This window comes from Carassius auratus, unplaced genomic scaffold (assembly GCF_003368295.1).
Source record: "Carassius auratus strain Wakin unplaced genomic scaffold, ASM336829v1 scaf_tig00216437, whole genome shotgun sequence".
Classification (NCBI taxonomy): domain Eukaryota; kingdom Metazoa; phylum Chordata; class Actinopteri; order Cypriniformes; family Cyprinidae; genus Carassius; species Carassius auratus.
In genome coordinates this window covers 371,359-390,374 of record NW_020528572.1, presented here as the reverse complement: position 1 = coordinate 390,374, position 19,016 = coordinate 371,359, and the positions used below count along the sequence as shown (strand labels likewise).

General features: G+C 36.2%; 1 protein-coding gene across 9 annotated transcripts in view; it reads left to right on the top strand.

Moving 5' to 3' along the window:
- LOC113098180 (guanine nucleotide exchange factor DBS-like) overlaps window positions 1-19,016 on the top strand; it is a 65,911-nt gene that overhangs the window by 2,363 nt on the left and 44,532 nt on the right. The window contains exon 1 of one of the 9 annotated variants that reach the window (XM_026263153.1): window positions 3,262-3,712. The exons of 1 other annotated variant lie outside the window; for it this stretch is intronic. In XM_026263153.1, coding sequence (XP_026118938.1) covers window positions 3,550-3,712 — 163 coding nt within the window. In that variant the 5' untranslated portion in view covers window positions 3,262-3,549. Of the gene's footprint in view, window positions 1-3,261; window positions 3,713-4,862; window positions 4,971-8,964; window positions 9,112-17,496; window positions 17,915-19,016 lie in introns of those variants that run through there. 7 more of the 9 variants (XM_026263146.1, XM_026263145.1, XM_026263147.1 and 4 more) reach the window with 7 other exon arrangements.

Sequence of the window (19,016 nt, the reverse complement as noted above, 5' to 3'; positions counted from 1 at the left end):
TACACTGTGGTGAACTCACGCTCAACCTGCTCATGTTCCCACACCCCCTTATTTGCTGAAGCGTTACTAAATGAGATATCATTTCAGTAGTTTATTCTCATGATATGATTTCCAGATGATCATGATTTTAAGCACAAAATCAGCACATTAAAATGATTTATAAAAGATCATGTGACACTGAAGATTGGACTAATGACAGTTTAAAATATTTGTTATATTTAAAAATATTCTTTTTTATCAAATAAATGCTACCTTTGTGAACATGAGAGACCTTAAAAGCATAAAAAAAATTATACTGACCTCAAACTTTTGAATAATAGTGTTTGAGTCTAATCAGACCCAAATATTAATGTATAAATATTAGGGGTGTAAATCGGAAGGTTAATCACGATATGATACGATATCGATTCTCATACCCAGCGATACAATATTTTCGATACCTCAAAAAAATTCTACAATACGATTACAATTCGATTTGATACAGGAGTATATTGATTAATATATCAATATTTTGATAATATATATCTATTTTAAACAACCATCTACATTTTCATTAACTCACAAAAGCAAACAAAATATAAAACAAGAACATTTAGATGAAATGTTTACAGTCTGTACCCCAGTTGGGACATTCACAACAAAAAAAAAGATGAGCCTACATATTTTTTTCCCAACGCGTTTTTTATGCTCACCTTGTGCCTTCGGGCAGTCCTTATATTGAGTCCTGATACGTGAGTTTAAGCGAGAATGCACACGTTCACGGTAATGCATCGACGGACATGTGCACAGTGCCAAATAAGATGCCTATTTATACTACTGATATCTATATTTTATGTGTGACATCGATGCATCAGACATTGTATCGATGTATCGATCCATACCGGTGAATCGTCATACTCCTAATAAATATACATTTTTATCAGCTGGAAAAGAGCATCAGAAGACCTGTTGTGTTAATAACCAGATTTTAGCCATGTTGTGGGGACTAATTGAAAACATCTAAATTGTGCATTTATGAGAATCTATAAATTCAGAAAGGTTCATGTGAAGTTCAATGTAATGTTCCCACCATCACAGAAAAAGAAGCCAGCTGGTTTGTGACGACCTTCACTGTTGAAATGTGGTTAAAATTGTAATTATGTAAGCTGTTGTTTCAGTGTCTAAAAAAAAAAAAGTTATGTACAAAATGGAAGATGTTGAAACAATGCTGCATTGTTAATGCAATGCTAATGCAATGCTAATGTTGATTAAATGCAGATTGGGAATATGTGTGTGAGTTTTAATGTGACCATGCTAGCAATTTTGTCCTCTATGTTGACCTGAGGCTGTGTCTCTCATGTAGTATGCTGCATTATGTCTCTTAAAAACTTCAAGCAGAACGTGCAGGTGTTTATTGGGTGTTAAAAACTCTGTCTAGGCAAATAGCTAATGCTGGCCTACAGCTGTCTGCTCATGTTCACAATCTCTCTCTCACACACTCACACATGACATAACGTCTGCACCTTTTGTGCAGAAGATGTCACCTTTTGTGCAAACCTGGCTTATCGCATCTCCCATATAGTTAGATGTGATAATAATAAAGATAAATCTTTGATAAATGATAAATCCTCATAAATCCTCATGACTGGTCTCATAAAAACTGCAGCGATCTGATCTTTAAAGGGATAGTTTCTCTAAAAATGAAAATTCTGAAATTGGACCAAATCAACCTTCAAATCTCAAGCGTTTAAAACTATATCAGGACAGGCTTTGTCAGGTATGTCAACTTTATCTCACTGGTTGTATGATTTTTACCAGTGACATTACTTTTGGAAAGCTCAAAAAAATCCCAAAAATCCCAGCTCAGGATATCCAGTAGCAGAAGAGTATGTACAATAGTGATACAAATAGCTAATTTGTTATGCGTTTTATGATAGTTTTATACACTTTCACCTCTGTTTCGCACCGATTATTATAATACGACTCTAAATACCGTACAGTGTCTGTGGGTTGCTGTGGTAATGAGTTCTGCGATCTTTCAAGACGAGGCTGTTGTCTTCTGTAGGGTTATTTCCACCGTGGAAATAGGATGAGAACTAGAGGGCTAAATTACATGCTGTGAAGGCCTTTGCCCAAACCCTGGCAGGCAGTTTCTCTCTTTCTCCTCTTTTATCTGTGTTCTCTGAAGACGACAGTGCCAAGGGTGAAACAGGGAGAGACTCAGAGCAAAGAGTGTGAAACAGAGAGCGACTGTGTGTGTGAGAGAACGAGAGAGACAGAACTTCTGTCAGATAGCGAATAACTGTGACCTGTCATATATGGTAGTTATGGACTGTATGTGTGTGTGTAAACTTCATTTGAAAATATAAGCACTGCTTAACTTGTGTTGTATTAGCTAGGGCATTGCAAGGTCTAACCAGGACAATTAGGTCTCTGTGGAGCCATCCATGCAAATATTTTTTTCAAGTGCATGATAAAATAGACCTAGTTAATGAAAGGGTGTATTTTATATATGGTCATTTAATTGCATACACTGTAATTATACAAACCCACTTAAAGAAGCATGCTAGTTGTAATCCCATGCATTATTTAGTGTGTGTATCTCTGCAGTCAGTGCTCTGGTGTGTTTGGGTGAATATAAGTGACTGCAAGAGGTGTGCAGGTGCTCCATACTAACCTTAAGATGGCTTATCCTGTTCTTCATCATCTCCTCATCTGACTCCTCATCACACACACGCACATACATTGTTTTAAAAGACTTTGCACGGACTTCTATTTGAGGTTGTTTATTCCCTAACTCTATTCCTTTATACATTTTTATATTTCCATTCTAAATATTAAGTATGTATTTTAATCTTTCTTAGAATGTTTTGTGTGTGTGTGTGTTGAGCATGTTTTGTTTTAGGAAATTTAATCATTTAAAAGGATATTGTAAAATTTATCATCGAATGATTCCTAAAAAAAGGTTAAAATTAATGCAAGCTTTTGTTTCGGTTTAGAGAAAGTTAGTCAGTTTGGCCCCTAAGTGGCGCACAAGAATGCTGGAGATTAGTGTCTGTGATTGTGTGTGTGTGTGTGTGTGTGTGTGTGTGTGTGTGTGTGTGTGTGTGTGTGTGTGTGTGTGTGTGTGTGTGTAATTAGCAGAGCAGAAGGGGATTTGTGCTAAAACTCTCCCTCCCCTCTCCTCCACTCTTCTTCTCCCCTCTGCAAGAATGCGTGTGTTTATAGCGACAGCATGCTTGAATGCCGGGGTTGTTTCCTTACAAACAGGAGGTTCGAGATGCGTCTGCATGCAGCCTTTCTCTGCAAGTCGCATCTGACAGCGGAAGCCCTCTGAGACCAGGACTGGGCTGCTGTAGTCTTCCCAGCGTTCTCTTGGATCAGATCATCCTGGCTTGGGATTTCATTGGTTTTGCTTGGTTCAGATTGCCCTGGTGCGGTCAGGACCGCTTTAGCATCGGACTGGACTGAATGTGGATTAATCCGGATTGGTTTTGGGCTGGTTCCGAGACATCAGGTCAAGCCGAGGCCAGTCAAGACTGGTTTAGGTACATGTGGGAACCAGTTTAAATGTCTCTGCATGAGTTTCTACAGGAGGGCCAGGACGCCCCACAGCGGATCCTGTCCCGACTGACCCAGCTCCTCTACAACCTATCAGCTACGGTCTTACAGGGAGTCCCCTTCTCTCCTTTCACAACCTTCAACCGCAAGAGCTCCTGGAGGGACTGGAACGGTGAGAGACCAGTGTGTGTGTGGTGGAGTTGCTTTGAGATGGTTTTGCTGAGGAAACAGGATGGACATTGCTGACCGCCTCTGTTAGATTCTGAGTCATTCAATTTTAGGGTACTATGTGAGCGGTTAAAGGAATAGTTCAACTAAAAATTTAACTTCTGGCAACATTTACTTACCCTCAAGTTATCCCAAACTCATATAACTTTCCTTCTTCTGAGGAACTGCAACATTTTGAAGAATGTAGTACCAGTTGATCTTGTTCATGCAGTTTCAAAGAATAAGAACTGAAACTTTCAAGCTTCAAAAAGGATGTAAAAGTACCAATAAATATACACAATTGCTTAAATTTGGTTTTTCTTGAAGGACAATAAATTTAGTCATGTAATACTTTCATGGTGACTTTGTGTATGTTTGAAGTCTAAAAACTCCAGTCTCAATCTTACATTTTTGTATTTTGTAAATGCATAGAAAAGAATGACCTACACATTCTTCAAAATATCTCCTTTTGAAGGAAAAGTATCTAGAGGTATGAAGTGACATTAGAGTAAAGCCCGTTCACACCAAGCCAGACAACTATAACTATAAAGATAAAGTTTTAATATGGTTATTATTCTGTGGAATTAAAATTGGAATCACTTGGTGTGGACGCTAATATAGTTATCTTTATAGTTATTGGCCTTAAATAAAGAATGGAATGGATGGAACTATTCCTTGAACATGCTGTGGCCCCAAAAAGTTATCTGTTGAAATTAAATTCTTACATTTTGGGTCTTCAGATAATTTTTCGGGCCAATTTAAGTAAATGTTTATGCATTTGTGTGTGTGTGTTTGTGGTTGAGAGGTGGTTTCCTCAAGGGATTTCTCTCACATCACTGAGATGCATGTGGGTGGCCCATTGCCCGGATCGCACTGACATACATCCTCTCTCTCTCTCTCTCTCTCTCTTTCTTTCTCTCTCTCAGACACTTTGTGCTAGAAGTTTGGTTTCACAGTAAACCAGTGCACCTCAGCACAGAGCTAGACTGGTATATTTAGGGAACACACATGGCATGTGAGACTGATAGACATGGGCAAGTAGCGTATCATCTCTCAAAAAAGATATTCACACACACATAGCTCGTAACAAACTGAACAATTGCTTTGCTTAGCATAGTACACAGCAGACAAACTAGGGAATAAACGCACACAAAAACAAGGCACTGCGAGGACAGCTTGTGGCAGTATCTGTACTGGAGAGCAGATGTCAGACGTCCTGAAATGTGAGTAAATCTCTGATCTTAAGCCGCTCTGTGTCTGTTTCTCGCTTGTAACAGGATGCCGCTTAAGTCAGAGTGTGCTTGTGTGTATTTGCTCTTTGATGTTTGACTTTCTGTGTTTAATTTGAGACGACTCCCAGCATCCTTGTGATGTTGTCACACTCTTTGTTCTGAATCTGCGCTATGCAGACAAGCTATTTTGGACTTCATTATCTGTCATATGCAGACTATCTTTTTAGATGATCTCGGCCCAGCTTTGGCATGAAGTCTTTAAAGTCTTTTACTATTAGAATATGATGTGTGTAAGCCACTCCTAGCCAAATTGTTCCTTGACTGCATGTAGCATTTTTTAAGACAAGCATCACTGTTACTGTTGCTCATCAGTGTTAGTTTTTAATAAATTTTATGAATTTTCTTTTAGTTGTATATTTCCTGTTTTTAGTACTGTTTTTGTTTTTGTCTTTGACTTAGCCTATTTTAGTCAAAAAATCAAGTTATACTAAATAAAATTGAGAAATATTGCCTTGGAAACTAGCTGAAATAAAATTACTTTTTATATTTGATTTTATTTTAGTTAACGTTTATTTCATTTGAGGTAAAACAAAAATGTTTTATAGTTTGAGTGAAAAATGATAACGCTGTTGCTCATGCTTAGAGTGTGATATATTCTGAGTTGAAATCTAGATTAGCTGTAAATCATGGCCACGTGGGGTTCTCCAGCCTGCTGTTTGTTGTAATGGTGTCTGGTAATGGTTAACTACACCTGCAGCGGTTTACGTGAGGTCAAAGTATAATGGACAGCGGTTAGAGTGGTGAAGCGGTGCTAGATCCATTCACGTCTGTGTTTGTGTTTGCTGTGAGAAGTAAATCCTGATAATCAGAAATGGAAACAGTGTGCCGTTTCATCCGTAAGCCTGGGAAGACACAAACCAGGTCCACGCAGACTCTGCAACAAGGTAAATGTGTTTGGATAACCTTTGAGATCTTTAACTGAGCTTTGAGACTATATGCAGAAACTCCAGTGCAACTCCATATGCAAAAAATGTTAAATATATTATGTAAAATAACTATAACAATTAACAATATAAAATTAAATTGTAAATATGACATTGGATCATTCTTTTTTTTTTATTTATAGGAAAAAAGCAGCCGTGTTTGTCAGATTCTTATCATAAAAATATACTTGCATCATTTAAAACTTTACAAATATGTTTTTAACTCTACATTTAATTTCAGTGTTTTAGGAACTTAAATAATATTAATATACAAAATTATAAAATATATATATATATTTTACACTTTATAACATACTGACAACCACCTTAAAGGGTTAATTCACCGAAAAATGAAAATTATGTCATTAATAACTCCAAACCAGTGAGACCTCCGTTTATCTTTGGGACACAGTTTAAGATATTTTAGATTTACATCAGAGGGTCAGTTTTGGTCCAAAAATAGCAAAAACTACGACTTTATTCAGCATTGTCTTCTCTTCCATGTCTGTTGTGAGAGAGTTCAAAACAGGCGAATGAATCATTCGCTGTAACCGGATCTTCTTGAAACAGTTCACCAAATCGAACTGAATCGTATGAAACTGTTCGCATCTCCAATACGCATTAATCCAAAAATGACTTAAGCTGTTAACTTTTTAAATGTCAACGAGTCAATGTTTTGTTGATTATCTGGCTCGGCTCGGTGTTCATCTTCAGTTCTCTCTTCACAGCAGTTCAGTCAGTGTACTGTTTGAGTGCATGAATTACTCCGGGATATTGGTTTGTTTGAACTCAGAGGAAGTGTCAGCAACATTGAAAAAGTTAACAACTTAAGTCATTTGTGGATTAATGCGTATTGGAGACACGAACTGTTTAAAACGATTCAGTTCAATTTGGTGAACTGGTTCAAGAAGATCCGGTTACATCTAATGATTCGTTCACGAACCGGATATTACTATAAGGTTGTGTTTTGAAATCTCTCTCACAACAGACACCGAAGAGAGGACAATGCTGAATAAAGTCTTAGTTTTTGCTATTTTTGGACCAAAATGTATTTTCGATGCTTCAACAAATTCCAACTGACCCTCTGATGTCACATGGACTACTTTGATGATGTTTTTCTTACCTTTCTGGACATGGACAGTATACCGTACACACAGTTTCAATGGAGGGACAAAAAGCTCTTGGACTAAATCTAAAATATCTTAAACTGTGTTCCAAAGATACACGCAGGTCTTACTGGTTTGGAACGACATGAGTTTTAATGACATAATTTTGACTATTGGGTGAACTAACCCTTTAAAACACAAAGAGAAAAGAGAAAGAGAAAGTCACTTAATGAATCACGAAGTTCATCAGAAGCTCAGATTAATAGATTAATTAATAAACACTAAAACAATGCAATAAATATTAATTTAACAACATAAGAAAAAAAATACGATGTCTATAATATCTTAATTGTTTAATCATTTGATTTGTTAATATTTTAATAATATTAAATTAAGAGTCTTAGTGTTTCTCAGATATTATGAATTACCCTTATAATACATTCTCAAATTTTGCAAATCTTTTCAAAGTAACAATCCACATTTTTAATTTTTGCGAAATGTTCTTTGTAGTTTATTTTTATTTTACAATTGAGAACTCCATTACGTCTACTGAAAGAATGACATAAACTATTCTTCTTTTGTGCATGTATTTGAAAATCTGATGAAAATGCATGTGAAAGTGCCTGAAATCACAGGTGAGATAAGAGACAGATGTGTAATGTGCTTGTGTTCGCGTGAGCAGCTTTGTTGTGGGGCGTTACCTGCATCTCAGATGGGTGTGACTGAGAAACAGCGTCACGTTTCTGACTGCAGCCCTCACACCTGAGAGAGAAAGATACAGCATCAGAGAGCGAGAGACAGACCGTGATCATTCAGGGAGTGAATATTTGCAATGCGAGGACAGACAGGATGTGACAGTAAAAGGGAGAATGACTGAGGAAGGTAAGAACAGCAGTGCAGATTGAGACCGAGTGAAGGAGGTGAAATGATCCTGACGGAGGAGACTGAGACGCACATCTGGCCCCCGGAGAACTGCAGGAGCTGGATGAAGATCCCTTTAGAGGAAATGGAAAGTTTCTACAGGTTCACTGTTTGCTGTGAAGGGCTAAATTGTAAGTTCCTCTTGTGTCATGTGCTGAGAAGAGGAGAAGTGTTTGTGTGGCACTTTGTTGTTTTTCCTAATACACTTGTATCAGGATGTTGTTGGCAGTGATGCATCATGGGATTGTTTTCAGGGTGATAATACATCTGATGTTTGAATACACGTTGTTAGTATCTGATTGTGTGACTCTATTGCTGTCCGATTTAAAAAGCTGAATGTATTTTAAATTCCCTGCATTTCACTAAAGTAAGTTAAAATTAAACAATTAAATGTAATTTTAAATTAAACATTTTTTAACAATATTTATTATTTACTCATCTTCATGAATTTCCACACCAGTATTCTTCTGTTTTTTTCTTTGACACAACAGTACATTTTGAATTATATTACATATCTTACCATGATGCTCCATAATAACCAGCAATTATAATTTAGTATTATATATATATATATATATATATATATATATATATATATATATACTTTTTTACTGCTTTTGTCATTATTATTATTTTGTTAATCATTTAGCTTTATCTTATTGGAGTTTTAGTTTCTGTAATTTTACTACTTTAAAATTCCAGTTAGTTGTCAAGGTTTTCATCTAATATAAAAAAAAAATAAAAAAAATCAGATTTATTTGAACTAACAAAAATGATTTTTAATAGTTTAAATTTAGTTTCAGTTAACAATAACATGGTAACCAGGGGCGGTCAGCTCCATAAAGACCAAAAACAACAAAACGGCATCATAATATATTATAAATGTAGTTAATGAAATTTAAAACATTGCATTTGTAATAAGACTGTCAAACGTATGTTGTAATTAGATGCACCTGCTGGCATGTTCCTCTGTGGGTGTGGTTCTTCAGCATGGCTTCTCTCTGTCTGTCTGTCTCTGTGCTGCTTGAGTATTTTGCATAACCTTCGCAGTGGGAACATCACAACAGATATCAAACAAGAAAAGACTAAGCTGTCCTCTAACACACATGCGCCTGTGAAGTGGTAAGAGAACACAAGAGCATGTCTTTATTTGCCTATGGGGTTGGTGAGGTTAGCTTATAGTGTTATTATGAGAACACGGTTGATCTTAAAGTGCTGTGGTTGTTTACACTGGATGAGCTCGCCTGGTTCACAGAGCCCAACCTTATGTTGATGAAACAGGCAGCCATTTTGGCTCTGAGCAGCGAGCATCCACCATGTGGCTGTAGAGATCTGCTGTTTAAGCCACTCAGATGAGCTGTATGCTTGTGCGTTCATGTGCTGATCACCAGAGACTGAAGTTATGGTGTCATCTCTCATGGGAGCAGAGGCAGCGCAGTAACAAACACCCAATGAACACACTTTGTTGAGAGCTGCAGTTATACATATACAAGGCCATACTGTTAAATAAACCCTTGTGTTGATTTTGTATATGTATATTGCATCAGCCTTCTTCTCATATTTGTTTGCTCGGAGTAAACGTCTGCTCTCAGTAGTACTTTGTATTGTAGAAACTGCCCATGTTGTAGTGTAGGTTTACTCTAGCAAATCTCTTATTGCAAGGGTTTTACTATTTGCAGAGACCTGCACTGACAGTCCAAAAGCAGACTTAACTATGAGCATTAGAGGTATTGACTATTTAGACTAGAGCTTTAAGAGGATTTTTTTTTTGAATATTGAAATTAACTTAAAAACACTCTTTGTATAAAAGATTGTCACATATTTTGAATTATATATGAGAACATGTATACACGAAAATGTATAGAAAGTGTGGCATATGCTGAATGGCAAGGTTTTTTTTATTTCTGCAGGACTCTATTCTTGCAGATTCTTCATGATCTCCTCACATCATCATTTTTCATTGACTTTATGAGCGTCTCCCCCTTTGGCTTCACTGTCAGTGTGTGTTAGAGCCACTGGCCTCCATGTCCTCATCATGGTTGCTACTCTTGCTGAGTTCGTCCTTGTTTTGGCAGCCCCTGCAGTAGTATGTATTTGCTGCTGGGGAAATCTCTTGTTTTGTGGATTATTTTTGAGGATGCAAATATTAGAGACATAAATGTCATTCTAGAGGAAATCTTGAGGGGATGTTTCCTCTCACTATTGTTGTATTGCATGGTGATTTTATGCAGAGCTGCACGTGGTCGATGAACCAACATTTTGCCATAATCAGCTGCATAATCAGCTGCCGTGATTCTGCATTTGCACTTCGTTTGTGGTTTTATAGTAAATTAATTATATTATTTTTGTGTCTCTTGTGGTTACTCTTTATCATGTGTAGTTTAAACAAAGAAGTTGATATTCTATCTCATCTGAATAGCTTTGAGTATTTTTGCACTTGTTTACACAAAATGAATAATTTGCCATGGAGCTTTGACTTTCGTTCTCGTGTATGAATTTAGGACAGTTATATAAAAAAAAAAACAACCTTTGTAATACTTTAATGCTGATTGATCTTTATATCTATATTTCCTCTGCTGTTATTTTTTTCTTCCTGTTCAGCCGTCCAATCTTAAACTTTTACCCATTTCTCACCTGTGATGTCTTATTCTTTATGAGATTTTTTTATGCAGGGACTGTTTGGAACGGCATGAGAGTAAGTTACAAATGTAATGTCTACATGACACTGAATTGTCCTTAACGGGACTTAATTTTGTTAATCAGGAATTGATCGGTTCATTGGCTCGTCATTGTTTGCTAAATTAAATCTCACGTGCCCTCGATATTTAGATTTAAAAAAAAAAAGAAGACACTTTTTCACTTTTAAATAAATATAAATATATGTGTGTGTATGTGTGTATATAAATATATATAAATATATATATATATATATATATATATATATATATATATATATATATATATATATATATATATATATATTAGGGGTGTCACGATTCTCCAAATCTTCGATTGCATTTTCGATTCTAAGGTCACGCTTCGATTCGATTCTCGATTTTTACATTTATTCTTTATTCTATTTAAAGCACAGATTGTCATTTTTCAAACTAGACTTTTATGTAATATAATATCTGACCTTTGTTTGCAATGTACCACACTACACTGTCAAATTTAAAACTTTTATTAACAACATAATGTAACAATAACTTATATCTTTAGTCAATTGAAAACTTAAAATAAACTGCCATCCAGTTTCTCTTTTGTAAGTGCAGTCTTCTTCACAAAAGATGACATTCAAGTTCATAACAAAACAAACAAAAACAATAAAAAATGACTAAACTAACCTTCAAATATTAAAATGTATCCATTTAAGAGATTAAAGATAAAACACTTGTTAAACACTTCACTGACATTCATTTAGATTTATATATATATATATATATATATATATATATATAGTATGTATGTACAGTGTGTGTGTGTGTGTACATCATTACAGTCTGTAAAATATGTGTATCTCTTATTACAAGACTGCAATCACTAGCAATCAGAAGAATTCCAGTTAATCAAGTATCTACAAAAGATCTACTCTATAAACAATGCATTAAATTACATTAAAGAAAAAAAAAATTAAACAAGCAAAAGAAATGATTACTCGCATGTATCTGGTCCACTGATGAAGTCATGGGTCAAGTCAAGTTAATTATTACTCATTTTCTAACAGGCGTCGAATACTGACTTTAGGAAAAGGGGAATAACCAATGACATTTGAGATAACAACTAAAACAGCAAACCCCGCCCCACGACTGACAAAAATAAAATTGTTCGCGCGAGCAGAGGTGAGATGATCGAGCGCGAGAATGTGGGGAATGAGCATGCGCGCGCGAGGGCTTTTATTGCGCGCAGAGTACATGTCGCCATATAGCGCGCGCGCCAGCATCAGTTGAATGCTCGGTTATTTTTGTCATTGATTTGCCGTCATACAACATGGGGGCGTGGCAGCATCGACGATTCCATTTTTTAATTCGAAGTTTGAGACTGTGACTTAATTTCGATCGATTTCGATTTAAAATCGAAATCGTGACACCCCTTATATATATATATAATATATATATATATAATATATAATATATATAATATATGCATCTAAGTGTGTGTGTGTTTTGATAGACATTTTTTGTCTGATTGTATTTTTCCAGTGTGTGGACAATTTCAGCTACTTTTTTGTTCTTCGCACCTGAGAATTAATTGGCATGCACTTCTTGTTTGATGAAAAAAAATAAAATTAATGTTGCAAAATTCCATGGAAAAATAATTCCATTTTGATGTCATGGATTCCTGAAGTTTCCCTGGTTTAGAAAACGAAGAGCACATAAACACAAGTCTAACTGTTTGGCGAAACTGCATCAATTGAAAGCGTATATTCTGCCAGCAGTAAGCGTGGATGATTAAGAGAGGGGTAAAGCTGAGGCCTAAACAGCCTGTGACTCCATAACAGTGCCCGTTCTGATTTAATCTGGATGATAAAGGGGGTGTGGGACATGAACGTCCCTCGAGAACAGCTAAGCGTTACTGCTGTCCAGACGGCCATCATCCCCCCGCAGGCCAGAGGACGTGACGACTGGCAACACTGATGTAGGTCAATGATGGGACATTCTCCCACTGGCATGACCGAATTTCTGGAGCTGGAAAGAATCAAGAAAAATGTAGACTCAAAAAGTGAGAGCACAATCTGATTGGTAAACAGTTTAGTGTGTTATTCAAAGGAAATGCCTGATCTTATGACAGTATTTCATTGCTTTTCTCCTCATCTTATGGATTTAACTTTAATTATATAAAGAGGAAGTTTCCCTCCTCTCCTTGTAGCTTCAGCGCCCGCAGAGGAAGTTCTTGCATCCTTGTTGTTGTTTGTTGTTTTGTAATAAACCAGACATGCTGTCATAGTAATATCCTGTGGATATATTCATGTCTCTGTGTGTTCCTGAGACTACTTTGCAGGTGCCTGTCTGAAAACTACCTTTTGTCTCAAGCTTTTTTCCTGTTTCATTATGAAGAGCAACCACAAAATAACTTGTTTATGAGAACTGTTCACACCATTTATGCATAATTTTTTAATTAATGTGTATTCTTTTTCATTTGCTATGCACATTTTATTTACTTGCAGTCCCTAAGCTAACATCTTAATGATGTGTATTTCTGCAAACAGGCACATGAGTCCAATGGTTATTTGGGATTTGTAATTCGTTTGTCTCATGAATCCGATCTTTGATGTATTTTTGGAGGACTGAGGGTTTAATTGGTTGCTGTGTGATCTGTGTGATTTGCTGCTGTGACCAAACCCATGCAAATACCCACCAGTGACTGCATCAGACTGATCACATGACTAGCCAGTGTGTATGTGTGTGTGTGTGTGTGTGTGTGACATTTGCCACTGGCATCATCTGAAAAGGATGTGTTGATGGGTCATATTATCATTGTTTTGAGCTGACATGAGTTGCACAATCATTCTCAAGTGATCTGAAAATCACCGCTTTCTGGTAAATTTGTGGTCATATGCTCACTTTAGCAGTTGGTTCCCTCGAATCTGCTGACTGACTGTATTCAAGGTTCTTCCCTTGAAACTGATGATGAAATACAACACAGGTTGTTTAAAAATGTAATGCTTCAGATTCAGGTTGTGTTGAGGATCTGTGAAAAAAAAAAAATTCTACAGTACAAGAATTACAGGAAAACATCTATTATGAAAGACAATTTCCTCCTGAGATACAAATAATCATGTGCTTTCCTAAAAGCGTCTCTCAGTAAAAATTCATCCTTGTGACTCCAAATGAGCACAAGACTTTGCTTGAAAGAAGTTCTTAAACGCATACACCTGAAATTACACCATATAAAGACCTAATAATAGTCCTAATAATTAGGTTACATATCTAGAAATGTATATATAAAATGTATTATTATTATTATTATTATTATATTTTGCAGAGAGATAGTTGTTGCTATTTTTTAGTTGGCCCAAACTTGACTTCAATGTTAAGTTCAACTAAAATGTTTTATTTAGAATTTATTACCCATCATCACAAAAAATTGCTGTGAAACTAGTTACTAAATTTAATACTGAGAGAAATTTATTATTATAATTATATTAATTATAATTCTTAACTATTGTCTATTAAAACACCAATGAAAATGCAGGCTTTATTGTATAATCTGCATTCATGTCACATTCATTCATGAATGCATTCATTTTACACAGAATGACCGAACAAGCCCTTGAAACTGTTAGACCTATAGTTCAAACTATTTAAATGAACATTTATAGATCAATATGTTTATATTGACAAGAACTTCAAATGTGAGTTCACTTTTGTGCATTGAATTTTCATGTTATGTTTCTAATTAATATTTACAGATATTAGCAGGGGCTTGGCCCCCAAAGCACCCCCATACACACATGCCTGATAATATTAAATATTTTTTATATATTATAATAATTATATATTATTTTTATAATTATAATAATATAATAAGGTGAAATAAACCAAAGTTTTAAATATGGATAATAATATTGTTAGCATGGCATCATGCTGATAATGTCACTTAGCTTGAAATACTTTCTTGAAATACCAGTTCACAGTATAAGGTGATTCTTGAATTTATTTTTACAATTACTGAAAAAGTCATGAGTTTCAAAGAATTCAGCATTTTTAAAATATAAACTACTAGGTAGATATCTGAGGCTGTATTTGTTTTGCTGTATGTTTATTAAAGTGGCTGGTCACCTCTACAAGAGAAAATATGATGTTAGTTATTCCATCAAATGCTTCACTTATCCTGATCACTGGATTTGTTGGATACACAGTATGTTTCATGATTTACACACAATCCTGTTACTGTTGCATATGAAGTATCAGGGAAGTATCGGAAAACTGCCAGAAACAGGATCGACCGAAGTTTCAGAAACACACTCCTGCTTTTCTCATCACAGCTGCTGCAGCGCTGTAGTATTATGAAAGACGGCCACATGTATCCTGTCCCTCTAGACTACATTTATCTGAATCAATCGGCCTGGAGTCTATTTTTACTCTCCTCTGCCGGTATATGTTCAGCAGACCGTACATATGAAATCAGCTTTACAGTTTTATCACAGTTCAGTTTGAACTGCTTCTGCATTATTTCTCATAAGGAATGATTCCCCCTGCTAATAAAGCAAGCATAGAGCTTGACTTCAGAAATTGCAGTTATTGCAAATAAAACTGATTATACTCCAGTTCATTAAGTTGATAGCTTGTACAGATTGATATCATCTTATTTTGAGATTTTGATTCTAGCCCAGCATGGAAAAGGCCTTTTAGAAATGCAGATCACAGTTCATTAAGTTAAATATATCCTACATAGAATTAACAATTTTACATAATTGCATAGTTACTATTTTGACTACACTGATGCTACTTGGGCTATGAAGTTTACAGAATGAAGTTTAATAAAATAATGGTTTATACTTGGTTATTTAACCGCATGTATGTTATGTAACGGTGTACATTAAGAGCTGTTAAACCGTTGAGCCCAGAGGATCTAGCTTAGTGGCATAGTGTTACTGATCATCAGGCACAGAAAGAGGCATTGTGTTTGTCTTTCTAAAAGTGAAGCCCTGTCTCTCTTAAATAATCTGTAGTGTGTGAGTGTCTCAGACGAGCGTGGAGTGGGTATATATAGCCGGACACAAGATCTAAGAGAAGAGAGCCAGGGGATTTCCAGCGAGGGTGTCTAGAACTTAACCTGCATTTTAAAGTCCTCCTGTTGTATGTGGCCTGTGGCCTTCAGGCTGTGAGAGAGCCTTGAGCTGAAGATTGTGTATCACTAAAGTCACAATGAACGTATAATTTCTCAGACAGCACCGGCCCAGATATACCTTTCTGTAAACTTATCTGTGATATTGTCTCAAATAGTGTGTAGTGCATTAAAATGCTTGACAATTGTATTATTTTGTAAGTAACCGTGGTGCTCTAAGAATGGAGTACTCACTCACTCACACACACACACAAAAACTTAAATTGGAGAACATATTTAGACATGTTATCTAACTTTGGCAGTCTTTGCTGCTGTTCTACTATTTTATAAGCATAAAAAGGCTGATGCGTCTAAATCTGTTTTGTTTCCATTGATATCTCTCTCTCTCTCTCTCTCTCTCTCTCTCTCTCTCTCTCTCTCTCTCTCTCTCTCTCTCTCTCTCTCTCTCTCTCTCAAGCTGAAGCGTTTTGAGTTTCATCAAAGGCTTTGCAGAACTATAGTTATATAGAGCTGTTTAATTCACAGCAGCAGACTCTCTCTCTGTGCAGACTCCAGCCACAAACAGGTGGTGTGTGTGTGTGTGTGTGTGTGTGTGTGTGTCTTTTTCCCAGGCTCTTTGTGAATACAGACGCACAGCGCCTTTCACTCTGCTCTTATGGGTTGCTTGAACTGGGTGTGTGTGGCATCCATGCAGCTCTGTATGACTTTACACAGTGCAGGGTAAAAAATATAATAAAATATATATCTGTTAAATTAACTAACAAGTACTTCAAAAGCATTTCTTAATCTTTGTAATTAATTTCAATATGTACTCACACATTATTAATTCGATATTATTCAATGGGTGTGAGCTGACAAGAACTATCAATAAACCATTATATTTCATTAATTAAAGATGACAAAGATCCATAAATACTGTAACAATTGTAATGCTCAGTGTTAGTAAATGTTGGTGCATTAACTAATGGTTTCTTATTGTAAAGTGTTACTAAAAAAGGTAAGTTATTAAAAAGTTTCATGTTAAATTGTATCAATGACCATACACTGTCACTTTTTCATATAATTTAGTTTTTATGCACATTTGCTAAATTTTAAAATAACAATAGTGAACATTAAAAAAGAGTTGTAAAAAAAAAATTTACAAAATAATTTTTTACGCTGTCTTCGTAATTTTTTTGTCATAAATATTGATGAAATTCTATTTTTTAAAAAACGAACTAAAAAGAGCTATTAAAAGCTGTGAATTTCAAGATGACAATTTTTGGAATAATTAGAACAATGAATATTATTATCGGAATTTTGTTGCATTGTTATTATAATGTATTTATTTAATTGAACTATTTGTCTTATTGGCATGGAAGGCCAAAGCTATGCATTTGTATTTTCCCAGTATAGTGTCAAACAAGGTGAAATAAAAATAGGTGAAACAAATACATCACACCATTAAAGCAATTATTAAAAGGGAAAAAGTACTGCTAAATAAATATCCCAATTATTGAAAAAATTAACATATTTTATGTGCAGTAAACTATAATATATTTGAGTATCATGATAGATGGAGTATAATGTAGTTGATGTGCTCCACCTCTCAGTCCGGCCCCAGTATTTTGATTGGCTGTCTATTATTAATCCACAGGGCCCTGGCAGAGTGACAAACAGAGAAAACTGCTGTCATCCCCCCATCCCTCCCTCTCTCTCTCTCTCTCAAACCTGTTAGAGGCAGGACGATTAGAGAGTGTGTGCGTATGTCAGAGCTTATCCACTCACTCACGCACGCACACACAGGTTGCTACAGAATTGCATTCTGGTTTGTTAAAGCGGCTGCCCCGGGGCTTTTCCTCCCTTTGACTCCACCGTCTGTTCCTTGCACCTTTATGTATGTGTGTGTGTGGCAGAGTAACCTGATGCCGGTAGAGTTTGTGTGTGTTGGAGATGAGGATATGTGAAGTGCGCTGACGGACAGTTATGCGTGGCTGCTTACGTAAGTCCTGCAGGAGGATGAAGCCCCAGAGATAGAGGCACCTGAAACAGGAGGGTGGCCGGGAAAGGTGCGCTCTGAGCAGGATGGAGCTCAACCGAGTGTCCTTGCTCTGCCAGGACATTACCAGACTATGGCTGCAACTGAAAATGGTGACAGGTAGGAGACTAAAGTAGTCTTTATAGCTTAATAAACTCAGGAAATGAACTTCACATCGATTCTCAGAAAGTAAGGTTCTTTATTGACATTGGTGGTTCCAAGAAGAACCTTTAACATCCGTGGAACCTTTCCATTCCACAAAGTTCTTCATAATGGAAAAAGCTTCTTTAGGTTTTTTTGTTCTTCACACTAAAAATATATTTTTTGAAGAACAGTTTTTTTAAAGGAAACCCAAAATGGGGGTTCTATGGCAGAAGGGCACTTTTAATTGTGTAGGAAAAAAGATTTGTAACCTTTTGGGTTAAAACATTCCTGTTCTGATTATGCTTTCTATGTGGATTTCAGCTTTTTAAATGGTATGCTTTTGTGGTCTTGATATTTCAATTCAGGAGTAGATTTCCATTCATCATACGTTTCTTATTGTAAAAGTGTGTCCTTCTCTTTCATACAGTGCTGTGATCTGAAATCTGTGTTTGGTCAGATGTTAAACTTTCCCACAGTTCATTGATTTTCAAGTTCAAATGCGACCCTGAATTTGAATGTAAACTCCCCCCTCCTTTCTGCCACTGTCTGATCGTGAGAAGCGTATTGTTTGTTGGTCAACGGTTTGTAACAGTTTCACCCATGCTCATATGGGCCACTTTTGGCACCAGTCTGGTTTTATGCCAACTTCCAAGGTGTTGTTACACATTGAAGCTTTTCTTCAAGTCTGTCAATGTGCGCAGTGATCGCGGTTCTGTCTTAGCTGTGAAAGCTCATCATGGACACAAAGTTTCACTGTGTATGCAAGTAATGGCACATCAGAAGATATTTGCTTATTAAATCTAGACAGGCGTGCTGTAACTATGACCTCGGGCTATACTGCAGAAGAGACTCTGAGTTGAATGGAAAATGTTAGGTGCTGAATCAGATGCTGAAATATGAGCTTTATTTAGCTGAGCTTTTCTTTTCTGTTGCTGAAAGAACTGAAAGCAGCTTTAATAAGGGTCGAACTACAACAGATACTGTGTACCTGAGTGCTACAAAGTGTAGGCTGCTTACTTTACTATTTGAAGAGTGGCATCCAAGAACACACTGTCTGTCTGCTGTTAAGAGTAAGTGG